Here is a 19,386-nt window from a genome sequence, read left to right on the forward strand (position 1 = left end):
TACTAAGGCTCTATAAAGTTTGTGTATCTCACTTGTTAATTAAAATGTTTTCAATATTCTTCAGGAAGGAAAGAAATGTACATTTTAGATTGTGAAGGTAAAGATTCAAGTAACACAAGCCCAAGTCAAAGGCAGAACAGAAAACATATTGACTATGTTTACTGATGTTCTTATTAAAACCCATATTGAGATTAAAAGGTAATTGATTAATAAACCCCTCTAAAAATTTAAACTACTGTATTTAGTAGGAGTTGTTTATCAACTGGGTTAGGATTGTTGCACTGTTACTTTCTATTTAGATAGGGAAAACATGGAATTGTTCACGTTGCTGAAAGTTAGTATGATGTATCTATCAATCTCTAGCAGACTGAGGGGACCCAGGTTCTAATCTCACTTCTGAAGTTTCTTTGCAAGTTTGTTTATTCATTTAAGTGTATGGCTGTGTGTTTAATGAGGTTGTGTGGCGGCCCCTGCTGGTGTGCATGCTTATTTTAAAAGTACTACACCTGGCAAGAAAACAAACTGGTAATTCCAATTAAGTTAGAAAAATAAACTCTGTTGTTAAATGTATAAAAATATCTAATTTAATGCAGAAAATATATATTACAAGTAGAGTAATGTTTTATTTAGTATGAAAAAATCTTAAACCACTGAACATTATTGGCTGTGTTAGAGCTGCAGTGTAATGAATTGAGAAGGGACATTAATTGTACAGTTCACTATGATGTCATGTTAAATGTCTTTTATTAATGAACTGTTACTCCCATCTGAGGCAGCTGATTACCTCTAATCCATTGCTAAGTCCTCTTAGTTGATTTCAATGAATCACTTAAACCAAACCCAAAGGGGGGGGAAAAAATCCAAATAATTTACAGTTCAATCTATAAAGTCCTAGAACTACATTCCCTTAAAGAAGGTCTGGCTTCCTATAACTCAAGCAAGATGGTTTGATTTAATGCAGCTGACATATAGATCTATTTTACATTTTTTTAATTTCAAAAATACAACACATTAAAATAGGTTCAATTTATCAAAGCTAAGAGCAACAATTAAGTAATAATGTACTTAAAGTGCAAAGGCACTTTAACACAAGAAAGTGATGCCCAGTGGCTATACTTGTAATTGAAACAGCAGTATTGTATATTATTATTTACAAAAAAAAGTTATAGTCCAGGAAAAAGATCTTTGGAGATCTTCTACATAATACATTACCTTTCCACTTTAAATTGAAGAGAAATAAAAAGTCCCCCCTTCCTCCCAACTCAAAAAAAAAAAGAGAATTATGCAAAAATCTATTGTCGAAACATTCATTTGCAGAGACAGTTCCTAAGGGGAGGGGAAAAAGAAGAAAGATGTAGAAATAACTTAAAGGGACCTTTGCAAAAGCAACACTACACCCTCAGCACAGTATAAGAGGGCTGTGTTTGCTTGTTTTCAGAATTTAAAAAGTGGAAATATTGAGAATGTGACAAGTCACACTGATTCAGAACTCAATACCAATCAAGTTTGACTTTAAGACCCTTTTAAAATGCCTCCTCCTCCCCCCCCATCCACCCTCACAGCTGACTAATTGCAGTTTGTTTTTCCAGAACTTCGAGGTAGTCTGGTTCCGTTTGTAGCTTTCCTTGCAGCAAAGGATGCTCGGGTTTAGACTGTTCTGCAAAATATTTCCTGGGTGTTCCATACAAAACAGTCTTATTTATCCTGTCCTGGTTTTGGCGTCTGGATTCATAGGAAGGAGCAAACTGCCTTTTGGGTAAGGTGCAAAAGTTATAATGAACAACCCCTCCACTGGGGAGTTCCTTGACCCTCTCTGCAATGTTTTGATACAGCAGCTCTGGCTCCCTTGGCGAGGACTGCTTTTCCAACAATTCAGCGGCACTGATTGTAAATGCAAGGCTGGCGGAGTCTTCCTTTTTGTGGTCAAGATTGCTATAGCTAAACTCATGGAGATTCCTGTAGTATGCAACTGGATCCCCTTCCTTTTGCATGTAGATTGGGTTTTGGCACATCTGCCCGACAGGAGGGGGGATGTAGTTATAAACATGCCCTTCAGTTTTATCGTGGCTCTCCATGTTGTAAGACCCATACTGCAGCTGAAATGAACTTATGTCCAAGTTGTTTGCACTGTTGGGCACGCTTGGCACTCCCTTTCGGCGTTTCAGAACAAAGACAAACAAGCCTGCCCCAAAACAGACAGACAAGATAAACACAACCAGCAAGCCTAAAATTAAGACAGAGAGTGGAACTTCTGTGTGTATTTCTGGATAGGAGCTGGGCGAGACGCTAAGGGACTGTGGTGTGTCTGTGTTATGACTCATAGAGAAGAGAGTAGAATCTGACAAGTTAGGGTTCTCTGGACAGATGGCCTCTTTGCTCAGGAATTTCAGATGTTCTCCTGAGTGCTTAGCTGGAGACTCACATATGACCTCATTGATAACTACAGGGGGACTTGACTGTTGATTGTTCTGCTCAGTGACATGCTCTATCCAGTTCCTGAGCCCCATTATGTCACACGTGCAATCCCAAGGATTTTCTTGGAGGTCTATCTGAATTAAAGCCGAGAGCTGGTCAAGGATGCCTCTCACAGGCAAGTGTGAGAAGTGGTTGTTCCTCAGATTGAGCCTCGTGAGGGAAGTACCACCAAACACATTATCAGGTAAAGACCTCAGCAAGTTGTTGTTCAGAAATAATAGATGAAGGTTGCTCAGAGCATCAAAAGTGCGTGGCAGGATTTCCTTAATGACATTATACTCTAAGTAGAGATACTGCAAGCTCTGCAGTCCATTGAACATAGAAGGGTACAAGATTTCAAGGTAATTGCCATTGAGATAAAGTCTGCGTAAACTGGTGAGGTTTGTAAAGGCACCTTCCTGTATCACTGCAATCCTGTTGTTTCCTAAATGTAACAAATCCAGAGAACTGTATTCAAGGAGATCAGTTTTATAAACAACCTGTAGATAGTTACTTGTAAGGTAAAGTTTCTTTGGACTGGTGGGTTTGGGGTGGAGATCTGAGATGTTACTGATCTTTTTCTCTTGGCAGTTCACATTTAGACCATTGTCAGAGCTTTGCGAAGTGCAGACACAGCCACTGGGGCAGGTGATGGGCACAGGGGACTTGGTCTGGTAAACCATGATAGGTCCGAAAATTTGCCGGTCTTTTGACACCGTGACCCGAGGCGTTGGACGGTTCCTCGTTTTGGGTGGCCGGCTGGCTTTTGGGGCTCTGGTGGGGCTGATGGCAGGGTTGGCCGTGGGTGAGAGCCTCTGGATGTGTGTGTCTGAGTGGGAAGGGTGCTTTTCCCTCTGGTGAGAGTCACTGGAACTTTTCCGAGGGCAGAGGTCTTGCCGGGTGAGCTGGGTCACGTCCTTCCCATGCAGCCGGAAGGGCGTCTCACAGACGATCTCCCCGACAAAGACGGTGATGGTGTCCAGCCAGGCTTTGAGGGGGAGCAGGTCACAGGTGCAATTCCAAGGGTTCTCCTCCAGCTGGATCTCCATGATCCCACCAATGTGCTCCAAGACGCCGGCGAAGGGCAACATCTTCAGCCTGTTCCCCCTCAGGTCCAGGTGGGTGAGCAGGACGAAGCGGAAGACGTTGCTGGGCAGGGACAGCAGGAGGTTGTCGTTGAGGATGAGGACTTTCAGCTTGTTGAGCTGGCTGAAGGCTCCGGCCTCGATGGCGCTGATATAGTTGTAATCGGCCTGCAGGTATTCCAGGCTCTCCAGGCCCAGGAAGGTGTCCTCCCGTAGCACCTCCAGCCTGTTGTTGTTGAGGTGCAGCCTCTTGAGGGTCCGCAGGCCACTGAAGGCCCCGGTGCGGATCTCCTGCATGTCGTTGTTGCCCAGGTGCAGGGTCACGGCGTTGGAATAGTTGACAAACTCATTGGGGTGCAGGCGGGTGAGGGCGTTGCCGCTGAGGAACAGCTGGTAGATCTTGGAGGGGGGCGGCTGCAGGAGGCTGACGGTGGTGAAGCCTTTGTTCTCGCAGTTGATGTTCAGCACGTTCTCCTTCTCCTCGCAGGGGCAGCGGCTCCGGCTGCAAATGTCTTTGGCGGGCTTGCGGCTCTCCGTCGTGGGCGAGATCCCAGCCACTGTCAACACACTGAGCAACCAGACCCCCTTCAGCATCTTTAGGCGCCGCGCGGGTCCCAGCTCCGGTACCTGCAGACAAACCTGCAAGCAGGTGGGGAGGGGAAGGAGAACCCCAGTTAAGGAAGCCAGGAAAGGGGGGAGCAACAAGGCAGATCAGGGCAAAAGCCCCCCCCCCCCACACACACACACATACACCCCCTCCTCCCACTGGCCCTGGGGGCAGCTCGCCCTGCCCCAGCCCAGAGCAGTCCTGCTAACCCCCTACCCCCCGAGTTACCCCAAAACTGGCTCAGACCCCCCCCCCGCCTCCAAACAGCTGCAGGGGACCCCCCCCACACACACACCCAGCAGAGCCCCTCCCGCTGCAGAGCCTCTGCTCAGCCCCGAGCGGCCCCGCTCCCGGACGGCTCCTTGCGCCCCGACTCCGAGCGCTCCCCCGGCCGGGCAGCGCCAGCGGGGCGCCCCGGACCCCCCGGGCCGCGGTACTCACGCATCAGGACCGCACCCGGCTCCCCGCCCGCGCACCGACCCACGCGCTCCGCATCCCGCCGGCCGCCGGGGAGACCGGCCGCCCCGCGCCGCGCTCCGGTCCCGGCGGCAGCAAGAGGCGGCCGCTCCGCATGGAAGTTTCGCCCCGCGGGCTGGGCAGGGGGAGAGACGCCGCCCGCCGCCCGCCGCTCCCGTCCCGGCTGCAGCCCGCGCCCCGCCGCTGCGCCGAGCGCTTTGAATCCCGAGGCTTTTGCAGGCTGCCCTTGGACGGAGCCGGGGCTGACGTCACGCCCGGGGATGGGGCTGCCGGGGGACGCACGTCTCTCCCCCCCCCCTCCTTCCCTCCCCGCCCCACTCCCGCCCCGCAGCCTCTTCTTGCGGGGTCCCCCCCCCGCCCCCCAAACCCGCTCCGCTGCCTCGGGAGCGCTGAGCTCGCCGCTACACCGGCAGCGTGGCCCTCCCCAGCAGCCGGGGGAGGGGGAGGCAAAAGCCGGCTTCACCTGGATCCTGCCAGGGTTTGGCCCCCGAATCTCCCCCCCCACACACACACCTTTCCACCCCCCCCCCCCCCACCGCAGTCGCACGGTCCAAAGCCAAGAGGCGTCCAGCAGCTTCGGCTGCGCACCAAAATCTGTCGGCCAGAGCAGAGGGTTCCGCAAAAAACCCGGAGCCGGCATCCGGATCCAGCCAAATTTTGGCCCCGACCCTCGCCCCCCAACGTCCCTACCGCCTACCTCCGTACCCAACGCTGGGAGAGCTGCAAACCCACTAAGGGGGTCTGAACACGCCCGCCTCCCCCTCCGCGGGGGTTGACAGTGAATGGGAGAGGTGTTTCGAAATCCCTTACGTTGCTTGGAGTAGCTCAGCCAAGAGCTGACCAGGCTCAAACAACATATAATGTGATCATTCACACCGGCTAGACTATCTGGGCTGCCAAACTGCCAGGGTTACGGCATGAGATTTGGCTGCCGCTAGAAAAGAACGAGATGTCAGAGCCGGGTTGCTGGGGCTTCACTTAAGCACAATGCATTGGATACAGTTTTATCTGATGTAAAAGGAGGGCTGAACTTGCTGTCTATTGAGAAGGTAAAACTTTGGGGGAGGGGGGTCTATCGGGGGGAAGGACAAGATCATTCATGACGATTGTTTTCCAGTGCTCCGGTGCCAAGATGCAGTATTACCAGAGTTTTATAGCGGGAGATCTCTATTTATGAAGTTAAACGTAGAGATTTTCTGGCCAAAAATTTGCTGGACCTGGCAACACCTAGGTGTCTGCTGTACGAGGTTGTGTGGCTGTTTAACCAGGATGTGTGGGAGCTCGGATTTTAGGAACAGCAACATGTGTTGCCTATTCTGCTGGGGACTTGGGGAGGGGGTCAAAAAAAAAGGTAAGAGCCATCAGGCTTCCAGCACTGGATAGACGTCTCTGAGATGGTGCTGAGCAGGGATGCACTGGCTTGGCGTTGCAATCTGAGCAGCTGCACTTATTCTCTATTTAGGTATTTTAGGAAATGGGGAGGGGGAGCCTGAAAAAAAGAATCAGGGTGTTGGAGTCACATTTTTGCAATACTGCTGCTCCAGCCCACAACAGGGTCTGAATTTTTGGGTGCCCTATGTTTCCCCACACACACATAGAGTACAGCGTGGGGCCAAAATTTGCCAAGATCCATGTACTGGATCCAGAGTTTTGCAGTGGGATGCATCAACGTCCAGAATTTTTTGCAGCCGCTTTTTGCTTGTTTTCTCATTCGACGTTAGAAGTTGAGGGCAAAATTTGGCTGGATTCAGAAGCATCTATATGCTGGGTCCAGGTTTTTGTAGTGCTCCTGCTCTGGATGATTATTTTTTTTTCCAGTAGGCGTGTTTAGATTGTTCTCTATTTTGAGGATACAGTTTGGAGACTTTGGGACTAAAGATATGCAGGACCCACTTTTTCCCTGGGGGGGGGGAATACTTTGGAGTGTCAGTGTCCACACACACAGGCATCCACCCACCCTCTCCTGGCCTCCTTCCATGCACCACACGTATACACAACACTGTAACATCCTTGACACTCTCTTGAGAAATGCACAACTCTCTCCAACAGACTGCAAAAGCAGAAGGCAACAGTAAGTCCACTGCATTTCTTTCTGATGGCTTTATGTATGCATGTGCGGTTTTGTGCATGAACTGTTTTGACATGTAGTGTGTACTGGTATTAACGTGTCCTGTCCTGGACTTGGTTTGTGGAACTGTATATGCTGGGCTTGCATACGTGTGCCTTAGAACCAAGGTGCATTTATGTCAGTGGCTAATGATGTCTGTGGAAAGAGTATTCAGACACTGCGCATCTCAGCAGTAATTGCCAGCTGTATGTGGGATGGAAGGAACAGCGTGTCAGGGGATGGCAGGAGTAATAAGCATAGAGAAGATGCTGATGCCATTACACTACAAGTACATATGTACAATGATCACGGTAGTAGGAGGAGTAAAGGGGATATTTAGGAGCAAAGTTATGATTTTCTCAGTACACCATAAATGTTTTATAATCCCTTTACTTAACAAGTGAATGGTAAAAGCATTTGCTTTTCTGCCTGTTTTGCCCCTCCCCCCCTTGACTTCATTTAATTAAATCCAGATCAATTCCAGGCATTAGGATTGTGTGGGAGCCTCAATCTGATGGTGGCCTTCAACAAACTTCAATTTTATACTTACATTCTCGGTTGTCAAAGGAGTCAACAGGCAGAGAGGCTGTAGTGGTTTAGGGAGATGCTGGTTTCTGCCCAAAAACGCTGGCTTTCCAGACAATTTTTGTTATCCCCCACACCTCCCCCCACACACACACACTTGGAGGAAAAGACTCATAGATCAGGTCATTTGTGATAATCTAGTCTGATCTCCTGCCTAACACAAACAATAGGACTTACCTGAATTAATTCCTGTTGGAAGTAGAGCACATCTTTTAGAAAAAAACATTCAGTCTTGATTTAACAATTTTGTGTGATGGAGAATCTACCTTGGTAAGTTATTCCAATTGTGAATTACCTTCACTGTTAAAATTTTGCACCTTATTTCAAGTTTAAATTGTTCTAGCTTCAGTTTCCAGCTACAGGATCTTTTTATATCTTTGTCTGCGACATTGACGTCCCCTCTCTTATTGAATCTCTGTTCTCCATGTAGATATTTTTCAAGTGTAGAAGGATAGGAATGAATGAAGGACTCGCTTGATCCAAGCCTAGACAGCTTCAAATAGTGTGAGAGCACCTTATGCAGGTTAAATATGCTACAGCAGATGGAAGCTCCTGCATGGTCTTAGAGCCTGCATGGTATCCCTTGGCTATTAAAAAGAATTGAATACAACATAGGGATACAAAGTGCTGCACAGATCAGTGCCCTTACAGAACTCCGCTAACCATACTGTCTTCCCCTTCATATGTGTGGATATCATGGGGCAGGTTTTCTAACTCCATAAAAACATGGACTGGGGGAGACTTTCTTCAGTCATAATATCAGATTTTCTGAAGGAGGAAAAGTTGGTGAGGGTCAAACACCTTTCCATATACAGGTGGTAAAAATTTCTGGCAAAAATCTCATCATCCAGTAAAAGAGGAATGAAAAAAGGGAGAGACCTTCTCTAAGGTCCTGTGGTGTGAGATGCAAGACGAGAATGGGAAATCTCTAGAAAGCTTATGCTCAAATAAATTTATTAGTCTCTAAGGTGCCACAAGTACTCCTTATCTTTTTTCTAGAAAGGTAGAAACTCAGCTGAATTTCTGTTAGGTGAGCAATAGCTACCTTTACTCATCAGTTGGAAACCATTGCCCCAAGGTGAATGTGTGCTGGAATGGCTAGGTGGTCTGAATGCATTTGTCAGGAATGGGGTACATGAAATGCTTCACCGTCCTGTTAGTTAAACAAGGGGTTAAGACTTGAGCAGTGAAATGATGTCTGCAAAGCATTTGCATCCTTGCATTCTCCTTGTTGCTGAAGTTTTAACATCTATTTCAGTAGCCCTTGGTATTCCAGCCCATCTCTCCTTGAGCTACATAATCTGAGGACTGTAATCATCTCACGGACACAAACCAATCCACTAAATCTCAATGAGGGAAAGTGGCAATTTTTCACACTACTTCTGTCCCCAAATGGAGCTAGTGCTTAGGGTCCTGAGATAAGCTCATAGACTTCATTACCTCTCTGTGTGTGTGCTCCCAGAGTCATCTGCCTGTTTGTGTTTTCCTAGATATGTCCGGGTGGGTGGACGGCTTGAGACATTGTCACTCTGTGAGTGTGTGTGTGTGTGTGTAGTTATTGTTACATTGTGAGATATTTTTATTCTTTACTAACAGCGATTATTAAGAAAATAAACAGTTACTGTATTTAGCAGTAAACAGGCAAAATAATTGTGTCTTGTAGTATAAGGCTTTATCTCAGCCAGCAGCAATAAAAAGCATGTTGTAAAGACGAGGGAGAAAGAGGAGGATCCTGCTGCACCGGCTTCCTTTGGGGAGTGGAGGAAAAGGGATGGGAATGCGACAGTCAATGTGAAGGGCAGAGAGGGGAGAGAACAGGCAGACTCTGCCCACAACCTGGGTGCCTTGATTTCTTTTCTTCCTCACAACTGATGCTCAGCAGCAAACCGGGGAGTGTGTGCAACTGGGAGAGGCAGAGATGTTGCCTCCACCAAAGAGCCACGAGACACCCCAGCTGAGGTGGTGGACAACTTACCACACAGCCCAGTAGCTACCTGCAATGTGGGCTGCTGGGTTGGAGTTTGCCCAGTAGGCTGAAATGTTTAACTGGCAAGGCTATTGACTAGAATTTCTTAAACCCTGTGATGCATTTATTTAATTCAGTTCCCCCGCCCTCCCCAATACCCTAAAATCTCTGTGCTGTATTGGGATTGTGTTTATTAATATTTCATGACCATTTACTATGTGAACAAAATAACTCAATGATACAACTTAAAACAAACCTGCTATCAACTCCTATTCCCAGCTCCAGGCTCCTGCAGGAACTGAAATCCTAACCAGGAATTTACATTGTTTTAAGGGCCACTCTCTCCTCTCTAGAGCTGAAGAGGTCCCTCCCATCATCACCATTGTTTTGCATCATTTTTGTAGAATACTGATTTTTTTAAAAATAAAAATCATATATTTTCTGAGTTAAAACAACAAAATCTGCTTCAATATGAAACTGGATATACAAGCACTTGGGGGGAAAAACAACAACTCTCCAGTCTGCTAATGCACTGGGTACATCGATACATTCAGTACCATGTTATTACTAACACATATTTCCTTAGCTTGAGCCCACTCCCTTCAATCTTTACTTGAAAAAACCTCCTTCTCCATCCCCACCCGTTGATGTGAGGCCCAATTCAGCACAACACGTGCTTAAATGTATGCAAGTTCATATGTCCATCCATATTCAGCAAAGCACTTAGGCCTGATCCAAAGACTATTGAAGTCAATGGAAAGAATCCAATAGACTTCAATGGGTCTGGGATTATTTCTTTAAACAAACGCTTAACTTGAAGTCTCATTGAGTTAAACAGGCTAAGTATCTGCTTAGATGCTTTGCTGAATCCCTTAAATGGGAGTTTTACCCTGATAGGGATAGCAGGACAGGTTTTTCTAATGACAGATATTCCCATGATACACATCAATGGATTTATTGTTTCTTTCATTGTGAGAGGGTAACTATTAAACAGCTAATGCAACTACTTAAAATAAATTAATAATAGGGTTCCTTTTATGTATAATCTATGTTGAATATATTGTAAACATATTTTTAAATGTGAGTGTCCAGTTCTGCAGACACTTACAATGTGAGTATCTTTAATCATGCAAAGAGTCCCACTGAACACAATGATCTTCTTGCATGGTATGTACTTTGGTACCTCAGCACTCATATTTGCATGCTTCACCTTAACATTTAAGGTCAAATATGCAGTAGGTTATGCAGGTACTGTTAATATTCATTGGTCCAAATCTGACTGTGAGATATGTCTTACTTTATTATACAGTAAACACCATAGCTAAATATGTTCCCTTGTTATTTGTATGGCAGTAATGCCAAAACAACCACAATCAGGATTCAAATCCTAATGTCCCAATGGCATATATAGAATGGCATGTGAAACAACAAGAGCAAAGGGTGAAATTCACCCTGTACAGAGAGCCAGCCCAACAATTATACCCCACCAAAGTTCCCAATTCAGTCCTCAAAACACAGCTTAAGTTGGACTTCACTGGACCTTAGTCTTTGTGCTGGCTTTCCACACAAAGGTGACTCTCACTTGGAGTGACTAATTCAGAGTAAATAATGTATTCCGCTAAGTTAGCCTCTTTGTCTTGTTTTCTTGAATTTATTTAATTGAAATTACTCACCAGATAATTTCTATGAATAATCATGGCCTGTGGATTATATTTCAGCACTTTACTGTGAGCATTTGTATTCAATATGCCAAATGTGAGCGCTGTCATTTAGTTCTCAGTACACACGAAGGTCACGTGTTACTGCTTTTGCACCACGGTTAGTACAAAAATTACCCAGATTAAGGTTTCCAGCGTGAGTACTTGGACATGCAAATTCAGAATGTGCTTTCTGCAAATAGAAATGACTATTCATTTACAATTCAATATGTCTAGGTGTTGGGTGAGGATTACCACACACTCAGATTCATTAATTCAAACCCTTATTTGAACCAAAAGTATGGTCTTGTGTTTGCAATTGCTATAAAAAGCAATGAATGACAGATGTATAGAAAAAATATTGATCAGTGGCTTCTCTTGGGGCTTAGACTGGTTATGATGGATTTCTCCTACAAGTTTCTGACTATGCCCTTCCACTCTAGCATATTTATACCTTTCAACATTATCTGACCATCATAATTTGTATAATACGCCTGTGCAGACTTCAGTTTACATACCTTTTGCTGTCCACGCTATTTTCATTTCATCATGTCACCATACGCCATATTGGGATTTTCCTGCTTTTCCTAATTATAGGGACTTTTTGGCATTATATTTTGTGTATTAAGAGAGTATGATTAACTTCCTTATCTGTGTCCTCCAACACAGTAGAAAACACCACATTTATCCTACATAGCTAGAAGCATCATTTAAGCAAGTCCACATGGAGCAACACTCATGTCAAACAAAGACTAGGCCAAAGTCAGTTAGCCTAGCATAAGTCTGACTTTGGCCTGTAGAAACGATCCACGCTGATATTTCCAACACATGCACATTTCTTCAATTAAACTCACTCACAACGATATTTGTAGAAAGCAAACAGAAAAAGGGGTGCAAATGGCCAAAGCAAATTCAGTATGGTTAACTTGAGCAAATATTTGCAGGGTTGGGGTTTTATTTATTTTAAAATATTTGCCCCTTTCTAAAACCACCCTGTGTTCGCAATCTCCTGCAATATCAAGTCACAATGGGATGGGTTAAATAGGGAGCATTACATTTTAGCTCTGCAATTTGTGAATGTTGTGGTTTCAAATCAGACTCTCATCATTATTTCTAAGGCTATTTCTAAGGCCCTGTTTCTTCAAACACATGCATGAAGACAGTGGGACTACTCATCTGTGTAAATTATTCGTGCAAGATTGAGGTCTTGGTGTTGCTGGTTTCTGTGGAGCTTTTTGGTGGTAGTAATCATAAAACACAGTGCTGACCAAGAGGCCACCTAGAATCAGTAGTAATGAGGAAGCTATGCTGAAAAGGCAAGCAATATCTCTGAAAAGGGGGCACAGTAACAGCTAAAGAAGAAAAAAAATCAGTGCTCATCTCTGTTCTGGTTTTCACTAGACAGAAAAGCCATATCTAAGAACACAAAGATTTTCCCCTCTCCCCTGGCCACTGGAGACAGTTTCAGTTTAAGCTGCAGCCTCCTTTAGTACAAACCCTGCTGCCTTTGAACAATATTCACCTAGCTAAAGAATACCCTACAGTATTTCTCTTTGTAGAGGACAGGCTGGTGCAGATATTGAGTTTGACATCCGAGGATGTATAATTCAGAGTGGCAAAAGGAAAATGGATGAGGCATTTAAAGCTTATCAGAATGGCAGTTGCATTGATAGCGTGTGAAGAACTCAATGGAAAATGGTGAAAAAAACCCAGATATATATATTTGTATGAAAGGAGCACTCAGAGGTCCCATTGTGCTAGGCACTGGACAAACACATATAAAGATAGGGGTGAAAGCCTGGCACTATTGAAGTCAATGGCTAAACTCCTATAGATTTCAGTAGGGCCAGGATTTCATCCCTGGTCTCTGCTCCGATCTATAATATATATGTATCCCATGATACTCTTGGCATTTCATACCATCTATCAAGGGCATGTGTGTTTAAATGACTCCCCATCTTCTCATATTTCACCTTCCCTCTCTACCTTTCAACATTTTCCCCCCTGCAGATGGATCACTGAAGGAGACTCTGATGTCATAAACCCAAGATTATGACTTCATGATGAAGCAGCGAGAGAAGCCAGGATGAGAGAAGGAAAATAGAATATATTCATCTTTGGTAACCAGCAATGATTAAAAGGGGAGTCCGGAAAATTTGACAAAAAACAGAATGTTATAATTTTTCCCCGAATGTCTTTGCTTCCAAGCTACTATGCTGATTGACATCTGGTCTTTCTAGCTATTCAAGTAGAAGTCAATCGGGATCAAATTTATCACTGGTGACATCAATAGAGTTTCACCAGGATGACCTGGGACCTTTATGCCTCTAGGGGGAAGATACCGAGAGATCTCAAATGCGAGAATCACCGCACTTTATATGCTTCTTCAGTCTCACCTACATTATGAAAGCTTGCTGTGTGCTCATCTGAATTAGCTGTTTTACCAATGTAACTATCTATCTTTTAAAAATACATTTACATCATCAACATGCCATGGGGCCTAATTTTGCCACCCATGCGCTTGTTGAATAATACCTTATTCTGTGAATAGTTTGAATGGGCTACTCCTCAACAGGAGTAGAGGTGGCAAAATTTGGCTCGAAGTTAACTCCAGGAACAATCTGATTGTAATTAACAAAATATGTTTGGTGTTAATTTTGCTCATTTTCTTGTTGATTTTTGATATTAGTGTTATTTATTCTTGTATTGCAGGAGCACCTAGGAGCTTCAGTCGTGGGCCAGGCACCCATCATGCTGGGCATTATACAAACAGAACACAGAGATGGTGTCTGCCTCAAATAGTTTACAATGATATGCTGAAAATTTGACTTTTTTTCCCCCTTTGGCTGGATCTTAAATGGAGAAAATGTTGGTTTGTTTTTATTTTAAACAAAAAAAGTACAACTAGATTGACAACTTGCATGCCAGGGTTTTACTTGATGCAGTTTGAGACAGCTGAGATGGTATATCAACCACCCCTCTTGCAATGAGATTTATAATGGAAATGCGGACAAGACACCTATCTTTGGAGATGGCACTGTGCACCGCTTTAAAAGCTTGTTATGAATGTTAATTGGTTATCTGAAGAGTTTTCTTTTCCCACCTGTAGGCAGCCCAGGGCACAGGCTCGGTAATACCATTTAATGAATGCATGAAAACACAGGATGCTTATGTGAGTATTAGAATGGCTGGCATTGCTGCAAACAGTGTTGCAATTTTATTTTCAAAGTTTAATCAGTAATAAGCTGTTTGATATTGCTATGTACTTGGAGAAGAGCATTTCCTTAGGATGACAGCTAAACAACTTTCCCACGGTTTCATGTCTGTGTTTGGGTTTTAATCAGTCTGCTCGGGGGATTGTCATGAACATCAGTACTACACAAAATAAATAGAAGGCAAGCCACAAAATAGTCATGCAGTTAGGGTGGTAATTGTTCACCCAGCATGCAGGTAGCCCACCATATTCTGGCTTTTGCAAATTGGAGCATTGGTGAAATTCACAGTCATTTAATTCCCATTTACCGTAAGCCCTAATAGCTCATGCCAGAGAGGGCTTTGATAGCTTAATTGGTGTGTGGGCCTTATGCTGGCTTTCTCTCACCCTGAGTGACAGCAGGCAAGGACAGCAGGCAACCTATAGGCAGGGCACCATGCTGCAATGCAGCCCCTCAGCCTATAGGCTACCTCATAGCCTGAAAGAGTGTCTGTTGCAAAGTACCTTCCATCTGGGGTGTCACAGTAGGACCACTGGATCCACCTAATCACAGATTCCTTGTCTCTGCCTTCAGATCTTCCCTGTGCCCGAGACTTTTTAGGGCCCACCTGGATCCCCTCTCAGTGGTGCCCAGGGGGTCCAGAGAATCATCTGAGCAGCCAGCCTGTGCGGCACTCTCCCCATGTACCACACAGCCCACCGCAGAGGCTTTGTGCGCTCTCTGTGCACTGGGTGGATGTCACTCTTTCTGGGAACACATTTTGTTTGTTGTTGTTTGTTCAAAACTATACCAATTCAGAGAGTTGACCCTTGACAGAGTTAACCTTTAGCAGGTCACCAGCACCGAAGAACACATTTCCTGCAGTGCCAGTAAGAAAGTGCTAGATAACAAAAAACAAAAATGGCTTTGTCCTCTACATTGCAAAAAATCTGCACAGAAGCTGGGCTGGCTCCACAAAATAGATCTCTAGGAGCCTGCTCAGTGTAGAAGACAAGATGATTTATTAAATCTGGCACTGTGAGGGCACACGGTATCAGCTTGGAGATAACCTTCGGCGGGGAACTCTCTCACAGACAAAGCATAGTAAGCGGTAGGCGCTTGGAAGACAAAAGCAGAGGCATTTCAGGTAATTTGCCCTGAATGTAATGAACTGCCATTAACATTCATGCCCTCCCACTGATGTCGATGGAAGCTCTGTGCATGGCACCATTGCGGGATATAGGCCTAAAGGCAGAGGGTCTGGTTCTGCTCTCAGTTTCCAAAGCAGCTTCACTGAAGGCAAAGGAATTACATCAAGATACAATCAGTGTGAAATCAGGGTCTCCCCTTGGCGTGTGCTTACCTCTCTTTAATGCTAATAAGAGTAAAGAGAAAAGTGAATGAGACTACAAAGCTTTAGTTACTGTAGTTGCTTTAACTTTCATCAAGAATATATTGTTGGAATTCCCAGTTGCTGTATTTCTAAGATGTTGCTTTAGGTTTTCATACAGCTGGGGGGACAGACATAAGATTCAAAATAATCCACTCAGGATAGCAAAGGAAAACTTCAGTTTAGTTAAAAGAAACGAGGTTCTCTTACTAAAAATGAGTAAATCACTGATTCCTTGGGATACCTTTGCTCATGTTGAATCGTACCTGATGCATTGATTAGTGCCAATAGGGCCACCTAGTGGAATAAGGTACTACTCAATATCACAGTCTGACCCCCCAGGTCTTGCTCCTTAATCAAAACTCCATTAAATGAGACCCATAGTTTGTAGCAAAAGACATTCTGTGCTGCATTAAAATGCATTGGAAAGGCTGGAGCCTAAGTTTTAAGGGTTAATTGGATCCCACAAAGAAGAATTAACTGAGCTGTTTTCTCTCTTTGTAAAAGAACCCTTATCGTTATTGTAATCTCTACTTTATTTCCACACAGGGCAACCAAAATACAGGATATTTTTCACATTTTAATGGGCTTTTTGAACAAAATGGTTTTAACAAGTAATGTACAGATTTTGATTTATCTATAATGTACATACTATAGTCTCATTGCATGATGATTTATACACCAGATCTTCATAGGCATGCATATCAGCTTGACTATTAATCTTTAGTTATGTTTTACTATGTGCTAATGTTATTTGCTTCTCCAGTGTTAAAGGAGAATTTGATTTTCAGATGCTTACCTCTTGTTTGGAAAATAATAGCCTAAGGCACTGCTATTCAACAACTACTGGGGGGAGGTTGAAGTTCTAGCCAACCAGCTTTTTCAAGCTCCCATTGCTTACCCACTGTGGAACTTTACTCTTGATTCAGGAATATAAATAATCTGCTTCCTTTCCACTGAGCTTGGATGTTTGTCGTCGGCTACATGAAAACATGAGTCCTTGTATCCATGTATGGAAAGTAGACAAGTGACCTGACTCCCTGTCAAGAGAAAAATCACTTCCACACACCAGAGAGAGCTCTCAGAACCTGTCTAACCCTGCCGGCACAGCCGGATCACTTGATGGGAACATGCAGTTTGTGATAATAGATTTAGATCACGGCTGATGACTGCCTTTTCAGGAGTCTGCCTTATGATTCCCCATTACACACCTTCCCAAATTTCTTCCATCGGCATAGGGTTGAGGATGCTGTTATCTGTTTTCACTGCCTACCCTTGCTTATGTGCAGCACACATAGAGAAGAAATTAGCCTGCAGATTGGGAAAATCATCTTTTTCCTTCAGCTTAAAGCTGAATTGATTGTTTTTTGGAGGGGGATAGATAGGAATTAAATTCCTAGATCTCCCCACCCCACTGCAGCACCTCCCAATTTCCTCCCACATCCCTGTGTGTGTGTGGGCGTACGCGCACATGGGGGACGGGGGAAGGGACCAAGGCGTATATGTACTGTTTCTATAAATCTATAGCGAGAACCCAGGCCAGAGGAAGCTGGGGAAAGCTCTAGGCAGAGGCAAAGATAGAGTAACTTCAAGACGCATACTGTTTTCTCCATTCTAATACAGTTCCTTGTTCAGTGTCAAATGAAAGCAACTTTCTGTAGATCCTTTACTATTGTCACAGGGGAATTTTAATAGTAGTTGGACACCCGTTTCCATTAGGTGCCTTTGTAAATCCCAGCCCGAGTAGTTTATTTTGTATTTAGTGAGATGTGTGTTCTTGTTTACCATCGTCGTTATGGTAACTCCCAGAGGTCCCAATCAAGTCAAAGAGAAAATGTGCCATGAAACGTATAATAGATTCTGATGATGTTGAAAGACGGAAGTTGTATATCAGGGATAACCTCATAAAGGAAGAGCCTTTTTAAAGAGAAAGCTACCGTACTCTATCTGGGTAACCAATACAATAGAAACGCTACACTCATAGTTCTGTGCACACTGCTAATGTAAACCCATCCTTGCTTAGCATCTACGAACTCCTGAAACCAGCATATTATCTTGTGAACAGGCAGAATGCCATCCCAACAGATGAGCCCAAGTAGGCAGCCAAGATATCATGTAGGATCATCAAGTGTGTTTGTTAAGGTCAGGGCTCCTGGAAAGCCAAATGACAAGGGCAGCCTGTCTAGGGTTCTGTGCCTCCCATAGGTTTACTGGGTTGACCATAACCACTCCAGCTCTGATCTGAATTAATGTCAAAAATAAAAAAATAGCTCACACAGCTCTTCTGTTAACACCAGGGGAGTCACTGTCTAGTTAACAGTAACTGACTAAGGGAATGACGAACGCAAAGGACGAGTGCTGGTGTATGTTTGTGTGGTGGGATAGGATTGGAGAAGATGAGAAGTCTTGATGCACAGAAATGTAAAGGAAACATCATGGTAACACAAGGGAAATACGTTGTTTGAAATTAGGGATGGTAGCAAGCAGGGGGAGTAGAGGGAAAGGAGTCCCAAGACTTCTCCATATAAACTCCACTCTCTGTATTGGTGCACATGCATATCAAAATTCTTCCCTCCACATCCTTTGACCTCTTCAGAAATAGACAGCCAGTGCCAAAACGCTCTTTTTTAAAGGTTGTGTGTGCTGGGTCATTTTTGAATAGCTAGTTAGAAATGCTGACATCTTTACTGATGAGAGCCCTATGGAATTAACAAGTCAGCACAGAAACACACAGTCGCTTAATATTTGGAGGCAAATCGTGCCCCGCTGCTACCCTGTGTGTGGAGAACACTGCATCCAGCAGAACCAAATACATTTCTGCCATGTAGGCAGGATGGGAGGCAAATAGCCTTGTGGGAGGATCCCTCCCCAGTAAACATCAGCCCTACTCAGGATGTTTGCATGAATGAGAATCTGCCATATTATGGCTAAGTGCAAGGATTTCCATTTTTTAAGGGATGTTAACATCAACAAAGCCATGGAAATATATCTTGCACCTGTCAGTAAAACGCCTACACTGCCGTATTTTTCCCATTGCAATAATCAGTGATTGTATTGCAATCCCTTCTACCATCACTCAAAAACAAATCAGGATATATTGCAAGTCAGGTCACTGGTGCAATCATATATGGAAGGACAATGGAATCTCATTTGGAAAAGAGGGATGCATAGCCTTCTTTTGTCCACGTGAGAGGAGGATGAAAAGCTTCATTCGAATTTGCGTTCAAGCATCACAAGAGTCTCCATTATGTTACATGTTCAGGGCTTTAACCTATTACCCCCATTACGGGGGCCAAATACAGACCTTGCTGCAGTAGGACACACTGGAGGGATTCCGGATGGCAAAGCCAGAATTCCTCGTGGAGACTGTTAGGAGACACATGCTATACAGGCAGTTAATGCAACCCTTGTAAATGGAGCAGTGTGGAGGGAAGGTGTAATCTTTTCGGGAAGCTAATGCTGCCAGTGTCACGAAGCCTGAAGTATAGCAAGTGCTGGAACCAATCTGGACCCCTGCGCAAGGAAGCAAGAGGGGTGGGGTAATTCTCCTTAGGGCCTCTACCTTATTAGTTATCACTTGTATTGTGGCAATGCCTTGGAACACCCATCAAGAACCAGGGTGCCATTGTGCAAGGTGCTGTACAAAAATATCCTTGCACAATTCTGCGGCCAAAGGCACAAAAGGAGCCTTCTAAATTTGATAAACTGGTGACAGAAATTGCAATCCTCAGGATGTTTTCAATCAGTAGTAAACTACATCACTTTGTATCAGTAAGGAAATAGTTCTTTAATATCTCTCTGGCTACTAGAGAACAGCTCGTCGA

General features: G+C 44.4%; 1 protein-coding gene and 1 long non-coding RNA gene across 3 annotated transcripts; one reads left to right on the top strand and one right to left on the bottom strand.

Annotated features, from left to right (window-relative positions):
- Positions 1 to 727: 727 nt before the first annotated feature.
- On the bottom strand, positions 728 to 5,477 carry SLITRK2 (SLIT and NTRK like family member 2). Of its 2 annotated transcripts, none has more exons than XM_048863057.2 (2): positions 5,321 to 5,477; positions 728 to 4,178 (listed from the first exon to the last, which is right to left on the bottom strand). In XM_048863057.2, the coding sequence occupies exon 2, from the start codon at positions 4,131 to 4,133 to the stop codon at positions 1,557 to 1,559; it is 2,577 nt and encodes an 858-aa protein (XP_048719014.2). In that variant the 5' UTR covers positions 4,134 to 4,178; positions 5,321 to 5,477; the 3' UTR covers positions 728 to 1,556. The 2 variants fall into 2 exon arrangements, with proteins under 2 accessions (XP_048719014.2, XP_048719013.2); XM_048863056.2 differs by lacking the exon at positions 5,321 to 5,477 and adding an exon at positions 4,588 to 4,873.
- A 218-nt stretch (positions 5,478 to 5,695) lies between these two features.
- LOC125642166 (uncharacterized) lies at positions 5,696 to 16,522 on the top strand. Its single transcript, XR_007358321.2, has 3 exons — positions 5,696 to 6,694; positions 12,989 to 13,426; positions 13,691 to 16,522. It is a non-coding gene; the product is annotated as an uncharacterized LOC125642166 (long non-coding RNA).
- The last annotated feature ends 2,864 nt before the right edge of the window (positions 16,523 to 19,386 follow it).

This window comes from Caretta caretta, chromosome 9, assembly GCF_965140235.1.
Source record: "Caretta caretta isolate rCarCar2 chromosome 9, rCarCar1.hap1, whole genome shotgun sequence".
NCBI lineage: Eukaryota > Metazoa > Chordata > Testudines > Cheloniidae > Caretta > Caretta caretta.

Excerpts from the sequence above, each read along its gene's own strand:
- SLITRK2 (XM_048863057.2), bottom strand. The coding sequence starts at position 4,133 with ATGCTGAAGGGGGTCTGGTTGCTCAGTGTGTTGACAGTGGCTGGGATC.